The 13,656-nt window shown below is 39.3% G+C and overlaps 1 protein-coding gene across 1 annotated transcript in view; it reads left to right on the top strand.

Moving 5' to 3' along the window:
• Positions 1-13,656, top strand: part of GPC6 (glypican 6) — a 725,714-nt gene that overhangs the window by 658,053 nt on the left and 54,005 nt on the right. Inside the window, exons 6-7 of the mRNA XM_058018930.1 lie at positions 4,462-4,605; positions 8,864-8,893. Of these exons, the coding sequence (XP_057874913.1) occupies positions 4,462-4,605; positions 8,864-8,893 (174 nt within the window). The remainder of the gene's footprint in view (positions 1-4,461; positions 4,606-8,863; positions 8,894-13,656) is intronic.

Raw genomic sequence — 13,656 nt, 5'->3', positions numbered from 1 at the left:
TTTTTACATTTTGTGCATTGCTTCCCAAGGTTCAGCTCACATACAAGACATAGTCATAGCATACATTTACCTTATTGTCATTCTCATTCACCCTGAGGTAATTCAGGTAGTCATATTCAGAGTCATAACATATAAATACTCATTTCAATCTTGGCCAAAACAAGCATGTTTTGAGAGCCTTCACAATCTTCCCACAAGGCTGTCAGTACCAACACCTTCAGTTCCTGCTTCAAGTCAAAAAGTAAATGCTACATCTGCTCCATTTTAAAAACATGAATGTTTACTAGTTGATACCTGCAGAGATTGCTCATTCCCAAGCGGAGGAAAACTCAAAAAACAGCACAAAAGATGTTATAACATCCAATTTTTTTCACAATGGAGAAATTTCCTAATCTGGTTGCATCAGCATAATCATGTCTCTATTGCTGCTCAAAACACAACATACTGAACTATTTTCTGCAACAGTCTAGTCCTATACAAGTATGTTAGACTGCTGGAAGAGTAATTTGGCTGCCATGACAATATTTTTCCACTTTCATATAGTCTATCCCATAACTGAGTTTCTCCTTAGTAAGTCTTAAATCTGCTTTTATCTGAGTTGATGGATGTGCCATTTTAACCTATAAATATATGTTCCTTCTCAGCAATTACTTCAGCTAAATGGATGAATGAGCTCCATGACATAGCAGACTACCTATGCATTATTTATAAGGAGGATATCTTCACAGAACTACATCCAAGGTTCTTCTTAAAATAGTCCACAAGTTTCATACTAAGAAAACCTCTTCATTTATCTGTGTTCTTTCCAGAGCTTTGTGCAGGAAAAATATAATGGCATTTCAGGTAAAAAAATCAATGCTATTCTATTTGAAGAGTCAATGGAGCAGAATCATATAGAGACACTCAACTGGAAACACTGAGCACTACCACATGGCTAAATAACAGTATGACCCAAGGCTTCACAGAGAACAAAATCCATCTTCTGCAAAAATTCAAAACTTCAAATTCTCCTGGGAAAAGGGCTTTTTTTTCTCCAGTATCTACATCCTAGTCCTGAAGTAGATACTTCCATCTAGCCAGCTCAAGAGATGTAATTCTTCAGTGGCTCTGTTGACTTGCTCTCACGGCTTGGTTCATATCCCTGACCATAGAGATTTGGTCCATTTGAGCTTTAACAGCAGTTCAGTGGGGAATGGTTTCGTGTTATAAAATCTTAACAGGTCTCTCAGATACCCCAGAACATCCCAAATGACTGTAGGTGCTGATGAGAGAGAAACAAAAGGAAGCTTTTGATCTCCCCTATCTTAGACGTATAGCTTAAATGTAGACACATATATGATGACAACTAAAGTTAGCTTTCTTAATTTCAAATGGAATCTATTCTCTAAATTCAAATGAAATGGACTGCACTAATTTTTTTAGAGAGTGTGTTTATGCTACCAATTCACATCACGTGTAATGAAACACCTGAATATATTCCCAGAAATTGTTCAATACCTCTCAGTAGCATTGTAAAGAAAGTATTTCATGTGCTTCTTCTTAGGAAGCATTTGTTAATATTAGTTATAATCTTTACATTTTGTGTTCTGTCAATACCAGGATGCAAATTTTAAAATGTCTCTTTTGCACTCAAAATTCAGTTACTGAATATTGTATCCTTACTGCATTTCTGTTAGGTCATTTAGAAAGCAAGATATTTCTTTTTCTGTCATGTAAATATTACTGTCTAGTTTCCATCTCTTTTATTGTCTGACTGTATGTAAATTTGTTTGTATAAAACCACTTGCTGAAACTATTTGTATGAAGATAAATGCCACAAAGTCTCTGCTGGGTTCTTTTCAGTACATCATAAGAAACATGTTATATAAATTATGTAGACTTGCAGTTGCACCACATGGCCATACAAGTAGCTTAACAATCACACACTGGGACTTTTAAGGAGACATTCCCTCACTTTCCTTTCTCCTGAGAATCTGGTTGTATGTTTTGTATAATTGTCACTTGCTTCGTAGGCAAATACTCAGTTGCTTAATTGAGTAAATGGGATTTTATAGATATATAAATAATTACGTTTTCAGTGCTGAAAGAAACTTAACCAAACTTTTGTAAGTATAATTCATGCTCTTAACGTATAGATTTCACTCTTTAAATTGTCATACACAATCATGTACAAATCTTGAATATTAATCTTAGTTGAATTTTCTTCACAGAAGAAAAATAAGATTCTTTCCTGATGAAAAGTTTAGAGCTTTACAAGCTAAAATCTTTTTTCTTGGTTGATTAAATTAATTTACTGTCCAATAGCCCTCAGGACTAGGGAGGCTTGAAACTCTTAAAACAGATATTTTCAAACCAGACCAAACAGTATTCCGCTCATAAATTAAAAATCTCAATGGCCATACAACAGCTGACTTGCTGGACTTTAAGCCAAAGCAGACCTGATGACTGGACATACATTTAGTATTAATCAGCTTCTTTCAGCAAACTTTGAATCATTTGGGGCCTCTAAATTAACACCAGGAAGCCTATCTGAGAGCCAATTTAATGTATCCTGATAGAAACAGAAATTGCACCAAGGACTTGGGTCCCTCTTTCATGGGGTGCAGTCCTTCAGGCACAGCCTGCTCCATGTGGGTCCTTCACAGGCTCCCAAGTCCTGCCAGCAAACCTGCTCCAGGGTGGGCTCCTCTCTGCACAGGTCTGCAGGACCTGCCCCAGCACAGGCCCCAGCACAGGCCCCAGCACAGGCCCCAGCACAGGCCCAGCACCGGCCCCAGCACAGGCCTCCCACGGGGCCACAGCCTCCTCCCAGGCACCCCCTGCCCTGGTGTGGGCGTCCTCCATGGGCTGGGGGTGCATCTCTGTGTCCCCAGGGCCCTCCATGGGCTGGGGGTGGATCTCTGTATCCCCAGGGACCTCCATGGGCTGGGGGTGGATCTCTGTATCCCCAGGGCCCTCCATGGGCTGGGGGTGGATCTCTGTGTCCCCAGGGACCTCCATGGGCTGGGGGTGGATCTCTGTATCCCCAGGGCCCTCCATGGGCTGCAGGGTCCCAGCTGCCTCACCATGGGCTGGCTGCACCAGGTGCTGCAGGGGAATCTCAGCTCTGGCCCCTGCAGCATCTCCTGCCCCTCATCTGCACTGACCTTGGTATCTGCAGGGCTTCTCCTCTCATGTGTTCTCACCCTGCTCTTCCCTGGCCACAATTTCATCTTCACAATGACTTTCTTTTCCTTCTTAACAATGTTATCACAGAGACTTCACTGTCATTTCTGACCGGCCCAGCCTTGGCCTGCAGAGCTGTCCTGGAGCCAGCTGCCATTGGCTCTGTCGGACATGGGGGAATCTGCTGGAGCTTCTCACAGAAACCACCCCTGGAGACTCCTCACTACCAAAATCTGGCCACAGGAACCAACATAGCCACAGAAAAAGGAGTAATTTGGTCCTACAACCAAAACACAGCATTTGCACAGTTTTCACCCCCACAAAGCTCATTCAAACAGTCTGTGTATGGCATTAGAGTTTTGTACAACATATCGTAGGAGAAATTCTGGCATTCAATTCTTTTTCTTTTGAATGGAGGCAAAATGTTGAAATAGTCACAAAACCAGAAGGGTGACTCTAAAACTGAAAAAGTTGGTGTAAAGGCAAACACTAGGATTCTACTTCATGAGAGCACTTGATAATTTTTAGTCAGTGGATTTTCTACCTTTTTTCGGATGTGCAGCTTGTGTGAAAATGCCTCTGGGAAATATGCTTGATATCCAGTAGCCTTCTGTGTCCTTTAGTACCTACGAGATACACAACATTGAAACTTCTTTCCAGATGGAAGTATATGAAAAATTTCATAACTGCGAACATTATTTTCTATACCCAGAAAACAAACACACTAGCACAAAATAATTATCCCTGTTGCCCACTCAGTCTGCCTCACCCTTCTAGGGAGAGATTGGGAGGGAATAGGAAAGTTATCCAAGTTACAAAACTATTTTATCATTGACCTTTTCTTTAAGACTACAAATAAGATTGCAAGGTACAAAGAGCTGTAGGTGGGGATTATGGATGACCTGTGATTCTGGGTAAATACTGCATTTTAACAAAACTGAAAAGAGTTATCAACTATGTCCTGCCACAAAGGACAACCTTTTGTCTATTTTTCTTCCTGGAAAGACAGCAATTAAGATGCTTTCAGATGTTAATTTCTCATAATAATCACCTTCTTAAATTAATGGGGTTTTAAGGTCCCTATATGTTTCCATACCTTCACCAAGTGATTAATAATGCTAAATTATTAACCTGAGTTTTAATGCAGGCCAAGCACTCAATTCAGTAGTATAAAAATGTCAATCAAATCTTGTTTTGAGTATACAAAAAAATAATAAAGAGGCTACAAAATACCAGCGTTCCTTTCTTTTATGATTCTCATTTAGCTAACATATAACAAAGAATGTCTTTTTTCAGGTTTTCCAAGGATGTGGCCAACCAAAACCAGCACCTGCCCTGAGATCTTCCCGTTCTGTCCCTGAAAACTTCAATACCCGATTTAGACCATATATCCCAGAGGAGAGACCTACAACTGCTGCTGGCACAAGCTTGGATAGGCTGGTAAGGCAAAATACATTCAATTTTCAGATTAGTACAAAAGGCTTGGCTATATACTAGAAGGTGGTCATCTCTTGATTTAATAATTTTATAATCACTCTTTATAGTTTCTTTGCCAGCTGTTCCAGCATTCAGTAAAGCTTTTTTTCCTCCACTGGAAATGGTATAAAATTTCATTGTAGGAGAGCAGTATGGCTCAGGTTTTATGTATTAGACTTGTTAGAAGAGAATAAATTCTTTCCTACAGGCCAGAAACCACATAAGCCTTTGCAGGTACTTTGCAGTATAAATTATGTATCAAAAGTGATCTACAACAATATTTTATAATTTTTTATCTTATAAAAAAAAGTTATGTATTAAGGCCATTTTTATCACCTAGTTCTTTAACTTACACCCTTCCAAAGGCACCTCAATTTGTTTCACTTCTTTACTTAATTGTAAAATTACCACTGCTTTATTTCCATCCATCTCAACAATTGACTTGAATCAGCTAAAACTTCAGTGATCATTAATCTTGCTTTACTTATTCAATCATTTTGGGAAAACAATACTTCAACATAAAATTATTTTCTTTACTACCAATCATCAGATTCACATTTGAGACTTCAATGTTCCTGCTATTTATACATCTATAGATTTATAGAGGGATAATTAGTACAGCTGTTAGTACCATCCCAGCAATCATCTGTAGGTAAAACTGATGAGCAAAACTGGAGAGCTTCTGATTTAACAAAGGCTGTATCACATGTCCTCAGCTAATTTCTGCACACTTGCAGAGCACTGGTCTGTCTTGCTAAAGAGAGTACCCAAATTTACCAATGCAGATGAGGACCCAGGTATCTTGATGCCATCATTCATCAAATTCATGGGCTGTCACAGGGGTTTTTCACAGTGCCAAGTCCTTCCAATCACTTCTGTCTGTGTTGTACTCTATGTACTCTATACTGTCAATTTTCATGGCAACCCAATAGGAAAATAACATGGCATTTCTAATCAAGACTTGGGACTATCCTGCAGAAAAAAGCAACATTTGTTAGTTCTCTGCACTTCTGGAAATACTGTAGCCTGGTTATTCTAAAAGGAGAAGCAGAGAGAGAAGATGGTTACATCCATTGTAGATCCAACCACAGCAGGATCATAGTGCAGTGCAACATCTCAGGCTAAAAATCTGACTAGCAATACTCAATCTATATTAGATGGGATCTTAATTTTACCCTTTCACTTTAGATTCAGAGAACTAGTCCTTCTGCACTGCTTGGAGCAGAGGCCTGGATCTTAATGTAGAATTGGCCAAGGTGAAGTGAAGGGTCAACAAAGCCTTTAGGTTTCAATCATGCTTTGTCCAATCTAAAGGTTGCAAACAGCTGAAATGGGAGGAGGAGCATAAAGAGGAAGAGGCTGGAAGCCCAGCTCAGCTTGGATTAGTCTGATGATGTAAAAATAGTTCAAGCATTTTTGTAATGAAAAAGGAAGGTTAAAGATGTATTACAGATTGACATAAGAAGGATACTTCTGAACACATTAATATCCTTTTTAAAATACTAACTTGCAAAATACTGAACAGCACACTGAATAAAGCAGAGATGTGTCCTATGCTGCCAACCTTTAAAGGCTGAAACTAATGAAAGTTACCAATACAGATAATTCTTTATGACTTCCAGACTTTGAAAGGGGGACTTATGTCCATATGATTTAACTAGTCTTGTTCATGCATTATTTCAGGAAAAAAAACAAGGAGTTTAGTTTTACTGCCGTTCATTTAAAAAATGTTCAAATCAAATTTCTATTTCCCGTTCTTGCTGATAGTATCCAAAATAATTACTATTTATGGTCTGTTAATGATGAGATTTGGTATCAAATCCATCTTCAAATGGCAGTGATGAATGTGCTGTCTCCTTCTGGGCCGGGACCAACCATCTCTCAGTTCAGAGATGGCTGCTGATCTCAGTGGAGCTAGGAAAGGTAGTTTATGTGGATTAGAGCAGACGGCCTTATTTCAGAGCTGTAATCCCTTAGCAGCTCTCAGGAAAGGTCACTGCCTGCTTCTCACACCATCTTGGGTAATTTTATCCAGAAGGATATAAATGCTAAACTCCTGCCTCACAGAAACACCATTTAACCTGTGTTGGACCCTCAGCTTTCCATGTGCTGAATCATTCCCTGAATGACGTATCTGTCTTCATTAACTGTAGCCAGGGCTTGGAGGACCAGCTTCATTTGGATACTCCTATTCCTTGCACTGACAACAGGGTGTAAGGAGGATCCCATGCACAGCAGTTTTCTCCTCTACCCACTGATCATTTTCTGTTGCTTACTTCATATAAATACACTGCAATATTAGTATTTTCTTGGTATTTTCAAACACTTAAAGACCATTTTGATTGTTATAGGTATAAGAAACAAGTCTTTTCTTGTGATTCAGAAGACTGTTCAGTGTTACATTAATGCTTTTAGAAGTCTGTTCTGGAGTGTGTATTCATGAAACACTGTCAGACCACTTGACTTTAAACTGTCAACATAAAGTCCAAACATACAGTTACAAAAACCTCAAAAGAAGTGGCAAACCATTCTGCTTTCATCTGTCTTTGACAGCAGAAGAAACCAAGTTTAGAAAATATTTCCTCTGCACCTCAATGTTATACAAACATGCAGCATATCTGAACTGAATTCTGTTTTAGTCCTGCTCTTATCCCCACTTATAAGCTTAATCCAGTTGAGCATATTTTATCAGGTAGGTTGCACAAAGCAGCCCTCATAAGAAGCCTACACTGAAACCACCAGGTCCTCAGCCCATCTGAGAAAGTGCTCCTTCATCCTTCCCTGAGCTCATGCTATTAACCCAGCTATTCCATTTCAAAAGGAGGGAAAGTGATTTCTCTGTGTTATTGTCACAGCTGTAACAAGTATTAACAAATAAGAAATAGATCAAAATTAATTTTAAGAAATGTGAAAAAATTGAAATATCCCCCAAAAGCTGTGATATATGTGGTTTTAAAGCATCTGATGTATTTAGGAAACAATGTAGAGCTTGAGAGACTTTTCTAAGCATGGATGAAAAGCACCATCTGAGACATCCTAGAGTATCTGAAATATGGGACCAGCAGGAGACTCAAGGAGACCAGTACATTTCTGGAGCAGCAGAGGGGAGCTGGCTTGAATATACTACAAAACCTCAAGCAGTTCAAGACATGCTCAGACAATTCAATGACATCTTCACGGCACTGGGCCTAAAAGTCAGGCTCTTTCAGAAGCCAATGGAGAGAGACACACATCTTTGGAGAGTGATTCACACCATCTGTCACAGACCTCTCTCAAAGACTGAGAAATAAAAGACTCAGTTGGAATATACACATGTAGATAGACAAGACTGAAATACCTTGAAGTATTTAAGTCATCTAACTGAGCTGGAAGATAGAACAGTAATTCAAGATGCTTATGCTCCCCTGGATTGGCATCTGAAGTCTGGACAGAACAGCCTAGAGAATGTTCACTATGAGGCATCCAAGTGGGAGAGCAGAACTGAGCCCCAGCTGTTCTCTGCAGGTTGCACCCTGTGAAATTCAGCTACATAAATATAGTTACCTAATGCTCTTTGAGATGCCTGTGCTCTCCAAGATGTCCAAAGGTGAAAGCAAGGTTACAGGAGACCAGGTTGGAAGTTAAATGGAATATCTCAGAGGTGCTAAATTGACTTGCTCTGCCTACATTTCAATAACTGTATTCCACCTTATACTGGCTGTAAGAGAAGCAAAAATGAGGACTTTTCTGATTCAGTATAAAAATCCATAGAGCAGATACTTAGAACCAACTACCTTAATTTGAGTCCAGATGACTGTCATTTTGACTGTTAACAGAGAGAAATAAAGGCCTTAGTTCAGTTATCTAAGCATGGGTTTAGGCAACTGATCTGAGATCATGTATTTCTAAAGCACAATTCATCTCCTCCTAAAGTATACATTTAAACAGCTCAGAGAAATCTTTCCTTATCCCTCTACTAAAAAGTGCCAGAAAGTGACGATCTTAGTCCAGGCATCTAGCAAGTACACCTGAAGATCAGTAAATTTTTTTAATTGCCAAAAATTACATAATTTTAATGCCTGATTCTGTAGAGCATGATATCAAGTTTCTCGTTTAAAATCAACTGCTTATAGAGACTCATTATCTTCTCTGTGGTTTCCTGTTTGGTATAACCTGTGGTTTATTTTGTTTTGTTCTGTTTTGTTTTTCTGTTCCCTGAATCTGTTTCCCTCTTGCTTCCCAGAGGACTATCTGGAGGACAATGCAACATGGTGTAAGCTTTGGTATTCTTATTCTTCACTTCATTCCCATTTGTCTTTGTACAGTGATGGACAAAACACTTGTTTAAGTTTCATCTTCACCATCTTTACTTTGTGTGTGTGTCTTGTAGGCTCAAGTACTAGCAGTTCTTTCTGTAATTTTGCATTCTAATTTCATTTTGCCTAGTGCCCAGAGCTGCTGCTGCCTTCCAATATTTTTCTCTCACCTCAAGGATGATGCCTTATCCCCAGAAAGGAGCGATGTATTCCTCCAGTGAACTAAAAACTGGTGTAAGCATCCCCATAGTCTCAAACCCCACAAGGGCATGTAGAGCAATGCAGACACTGCAGTAGCATTCAGCTCTGAGTCCTGTGCTTGGAGCAATGGAAATGAGCTCCCAGGCCTTCCTGGGCTCTCCCTGAAAATGCCCCTGTCTTGCTGGCCAATCTCCTTATGCTTTACAGCTTCATAAGGTTTTGTGGCTGTTAGAGCTCCCTGGTTCCAAACAGAAAAGCCTTCCTCGGCAGAGCTCATTCAGCACAGCCCAAGGGGAAGGCACAGATTTGCATTTAGCATGGACTTAATAGTCCAGCTTCTTAGCAGGACTAATTAGTCTACAGAGAGCACCATACTGATACAGCCATGCTGCTTCCTGTGTTTGAGCTGCCCCCAGTCCCTCTGTATCCACCACATCCCTGTACAGCAGTGCTGTCTTAATTCAGCTGGTATTTCTCCCGAGAACATACTGCAGCCTGACCTGGCTGGACGTGTATAAAATATTTCTGCATTTTCTTTCAGGAGGACACGGAAGTTTTCTTGATTTTTCACCAGGGAGCTGATGCACTCTTAAACATATAATGCATAATGCACATGCATACTGTGGAGACAGGCAACTGAGAAATTGGCCGTGGCATTCATGGGTGATTTGCATTCACACACAGTACAGTGGCTGCATAGATTAGTGGATGAGCATGCACCTCATCTGAGAAAGAACACCTTCTATGCTCTTTACCCTGGGGAGGGGAATATACTGTGTCACACTTTGTGAGAAAATGTCCTTTTAGAGTCCCTTCTGATTTCCTTAAATTAAAAGCAGATAAAGTCTCAATTTCCATGAGGAAGATACCCTGAACTACCCTTTTTAGGAATAAATTCCAATGTACTTTAAGTCTCTTTTTAACTTTTTTATTCCACTGTGCTATAATTTTTGTTACAGTGAAAAAATATGATGGTAATCTAACAAATCAGTTGTGAGCAACCTTTTGCCACTGCTCCAAAACTACATGAAATAGAAAATACTACTTAAAAATATATCATCTGCTTTGCATTTTAACTATAAAAGACTGAAAGTAACAAGACTGTAGACAAATCAGACAATGATCTGAATTCGCCAAGGAATCCTCCAGGGCATTCCTAAAAGTGAAGATTTCATTTCAGTTTTGTTAGACTCTGTTTGGTCCACAGTCTTGAACTGTTAAATATAGTTATATATTATAAATATAATTAAATATGCCATGATAGCACAATTTTCCTGGGATAGGATGTTTAGCCTCAAGAGTTTCTTTCCTCAAAAGACAATAGAATAAAATCCAGAAGGTATGAATCTTAAAGGGTTTAAAGTTCTGAGATTAATTTTCCATGTATCTTCTGCATACTGAAGCCATGAGATACAAACAGTGAGCCTGTACAATACATCATAACTCTGGAGTTTTGGGTCACACTCTTAAGGCTGAAGATGACAGGCTTGCACAAGTGTTTTGGAAGCCTACTGACTTCTCACAGGCTACTACCCCAAAACCCTTATATGCTGTGCTGTCGGATTTGATAACCATGTGTGATGTTAATCAGCAGATGATTCCTGAAGTGTACAGCTCCTCCAGTTTTACATTTTGCATGTTTAGACAGAGTCCTGTTTCTTTTTAGCTGTTTGGATGCAATATGCAAAATGAATAAATGTGTTTTACCACATTCATTGTGGTCATTTGCTGTTAGATTTAGGCTTTGATTCGTTCTCCAAAATAAGTGTTTGCTTAGTATCAAGTTTTGCCTCGTCTCAGTTTCTGTCTCGCACCAATATCTAAGTTTAAGTCTGTGCGATCATTTTTTCCCTCATGGTTAATACCAGTTCCAGGTGGCAAAGGTGGATGAATGATGGTGGCTGTCAGAACCCTCCTGGGAGACCTGACAGAGTCCTGTTTTTAAAAATGGTGATATTATTCCGTCCCCCAGGTGAATGGCTGTGCGTGCTGCTGGATCCGACACATTGCATTCCCAACATGCGTGAGGTGGTTGCTGAGATAGAGCTTTGTTACAGTGGTTGCCTCTGTCTTCAGGTGGAATGGGTCTGCCTGCTGCTCAGACCCTGACCAGCATGGGCAAGGAAAGGCCATCCCCAACAGTGGCAGGAACCACAAATGTCTACATTAATTAGTTATCAAAGAAAATGCACTAATCTTGACTGCTGTGCAGTTTCTACCTTGCCTGAAGAGTGATGTCTCATGGAACATGGTGCTTGCATTGTCATCTTCTAAAATGGACTTTTTAGTACTAGTTAAAATTCTCTTACCTGATGGGTGTGAGCACTCTTTGGGGGTCATCATCTCATTTCCAGGAAAGTCATAGGGCTGTGAATGGTACTATGGAACACTGTTAGAGAGGTGGGCAATAAAAAATCAGCAGATAGAATCTACTCCTAATCACCAGACTTTCATCAAACAGTAAGATGAAGATAATGGCACAGTTATGGATCTTCACTTGGTGTACATTGAAAAACTATGTGATTGCTGAACTTGGTGTTAGGGTAAAGAAAAGTAAGCTATCTAGGCTAAAGTTTGCACATCTCTACCATACCAAACCAGATTAACATGAAGTGGGATTTATTTGTCCTAGCTTTTCATGTTTCTAGTGTTACAATTGAAGTCTGAGCTATTGCTTCATTCCTTTACTAATGGTAGAGATAGTACCTCCAGAGCTTGCTACAAATACTCATTTGAAGACAAGAATCTGAATTACCTCCTTCTCCTCACTGAGGATGAATAAAATCTGGATGATTAATTCAGAGATCCAGTTTGTAGATGTCTAAATGTGACCGTAAATCTTGGGGTTGGAGCTAGGCTCTATGAATCAGATGTGCACAAAGGAAATTTTGGGCTATAAGATATATTGATACATAGTTCTTATCATACTGCTTATCATACTCATTGCCATGGTATCATCAGGTACCTAGAAGGATACCTAGACTCAAATGAAAATTGTCAATTTAAAGGCTACACAACTTCTATTCAATTTCACCTTGTAAATCTGAATTGAAATCTACTTCCTTCCATTTGATGTTTTAGCTTCTACTCAAAAAAGACATGGGATTTTTTCCAATATACAGAAAGTTTTTTATATTACCAGCCTCTGGAAGAATAATCTGAGCAGGAAATACATTTGCACTGCTCTTTCAGCTGGAAGACAGATCACATTTCATTTCACGTGTCTGTGCATGAATCTGTGCAGAAGGAAAAGTCAATTCTTAATGTTCTTGCTCATGATAAAGAAAGATAGTAACTTTATATATATCTTCTGCATTTCATGTTTCAATATCATATTAGGAAAAAAAATATGGTTTAAAAATTAGTGGCAGGGCTTGTGTCCCCACTTGCAGTGCATAAACCATGCTTATTTAGATGCTTCCAAGAAATATCACTGTAGCAGCAACAACTGCCTGCCTCCCTGGAAGGTGCTACACTGCACTGAATTCTTGCATTGCTAAGATGAGTGCAGCCAACCAGTTCTAAGTTTTCATAAAAAATGGATTTGTGTATCATCTGTTCATCTCCCACTAGAGAATTAGAGGGTCCTTTTTTGAGCAAGCAACTACAGAACATAAAATGTCTTTCCGCAACAAAGTCAGTTGTGTACAAATGTAGATACCAATAGAGGAATTAAAACTTTGGTAATTTCTAAATTAGTTTCAAATAGTGAATCTCATCTCCAAAAAAAAACATATTTTATGCGTTGCTGGCAATGAGTGTTCTCCAGCCTTTGCAGATTATTTTATTTCGTTAGACTGCAGCACTTGGAAATCTTGTGAACTCATAACAGGAGTGTGCAGTGCTGGACTCCATTCAGAACAAATAGGTTACAGCAGACTGAAACTGATTTCCCAAAGTAAACATCTCATATGTTCTTCTTTGATGGCAATAGACAGAAAATGGCACTTAATGGACTTTTACGTGTATTACAGTGACTAAAGAGAGGTAAAATACAAGAAATAAGAAGGTTTATCTTCATTACAAGTGATGACCCTTTTGTGACCCTTCTTTAGTCAAACCTGAATCTTTTACATTAGGAAAGACTGCCTGTATTTTTTTTTTCTGCTCTTATCATCCTTCAATATTTGCCATCCCTCAATCATATCAATGTATCAGTTTAGCTTGTTGGGATAGCAATACAGAATGCTTCTATAATGCAGAGCTGCGCGTAAACAGTAAATCTTGAGTGGGTAGTTACAGATGTTTGATGGGAAAGCCAAGATGACTAATAATTCTGGGGAAGGGAAAAGCGTGGATTCATCGCATAAAATTGTATCCATCATTAATAGAGGACAAGCCTAACACTGTTTCTCTCTGAGCAAACCCAACAGCATTTTCTGGATCCTAGGTCTGGGTGTAGACCCTAGCAACCTCACAGGTCCACATGAGGGCAAAATGAGTAGCTAGATATTATTAATTCACATACTTAGTCACCATGGAAAATGGGAGAATAACTGCAAAACACTTCAAAAGATCC

This window comes from Melospiza georgiana, chromosome 2, assembly GCF_028018845.1.
Source record: "Melospiza georgiana isolate bMelGeo1 chromosome 2, bMelGeo1.pri, whole genome shotgun sequence".
Classification (NCBI taxonomy): Eukaryota; Metazoa; Chordata; class Aves; order Passeriformes; family Passerellidae; genus Melospiza; species Melospiza georgiana.
This window is presented reverse-complemented; position numbering and strand designations above follow the sequence as displayed.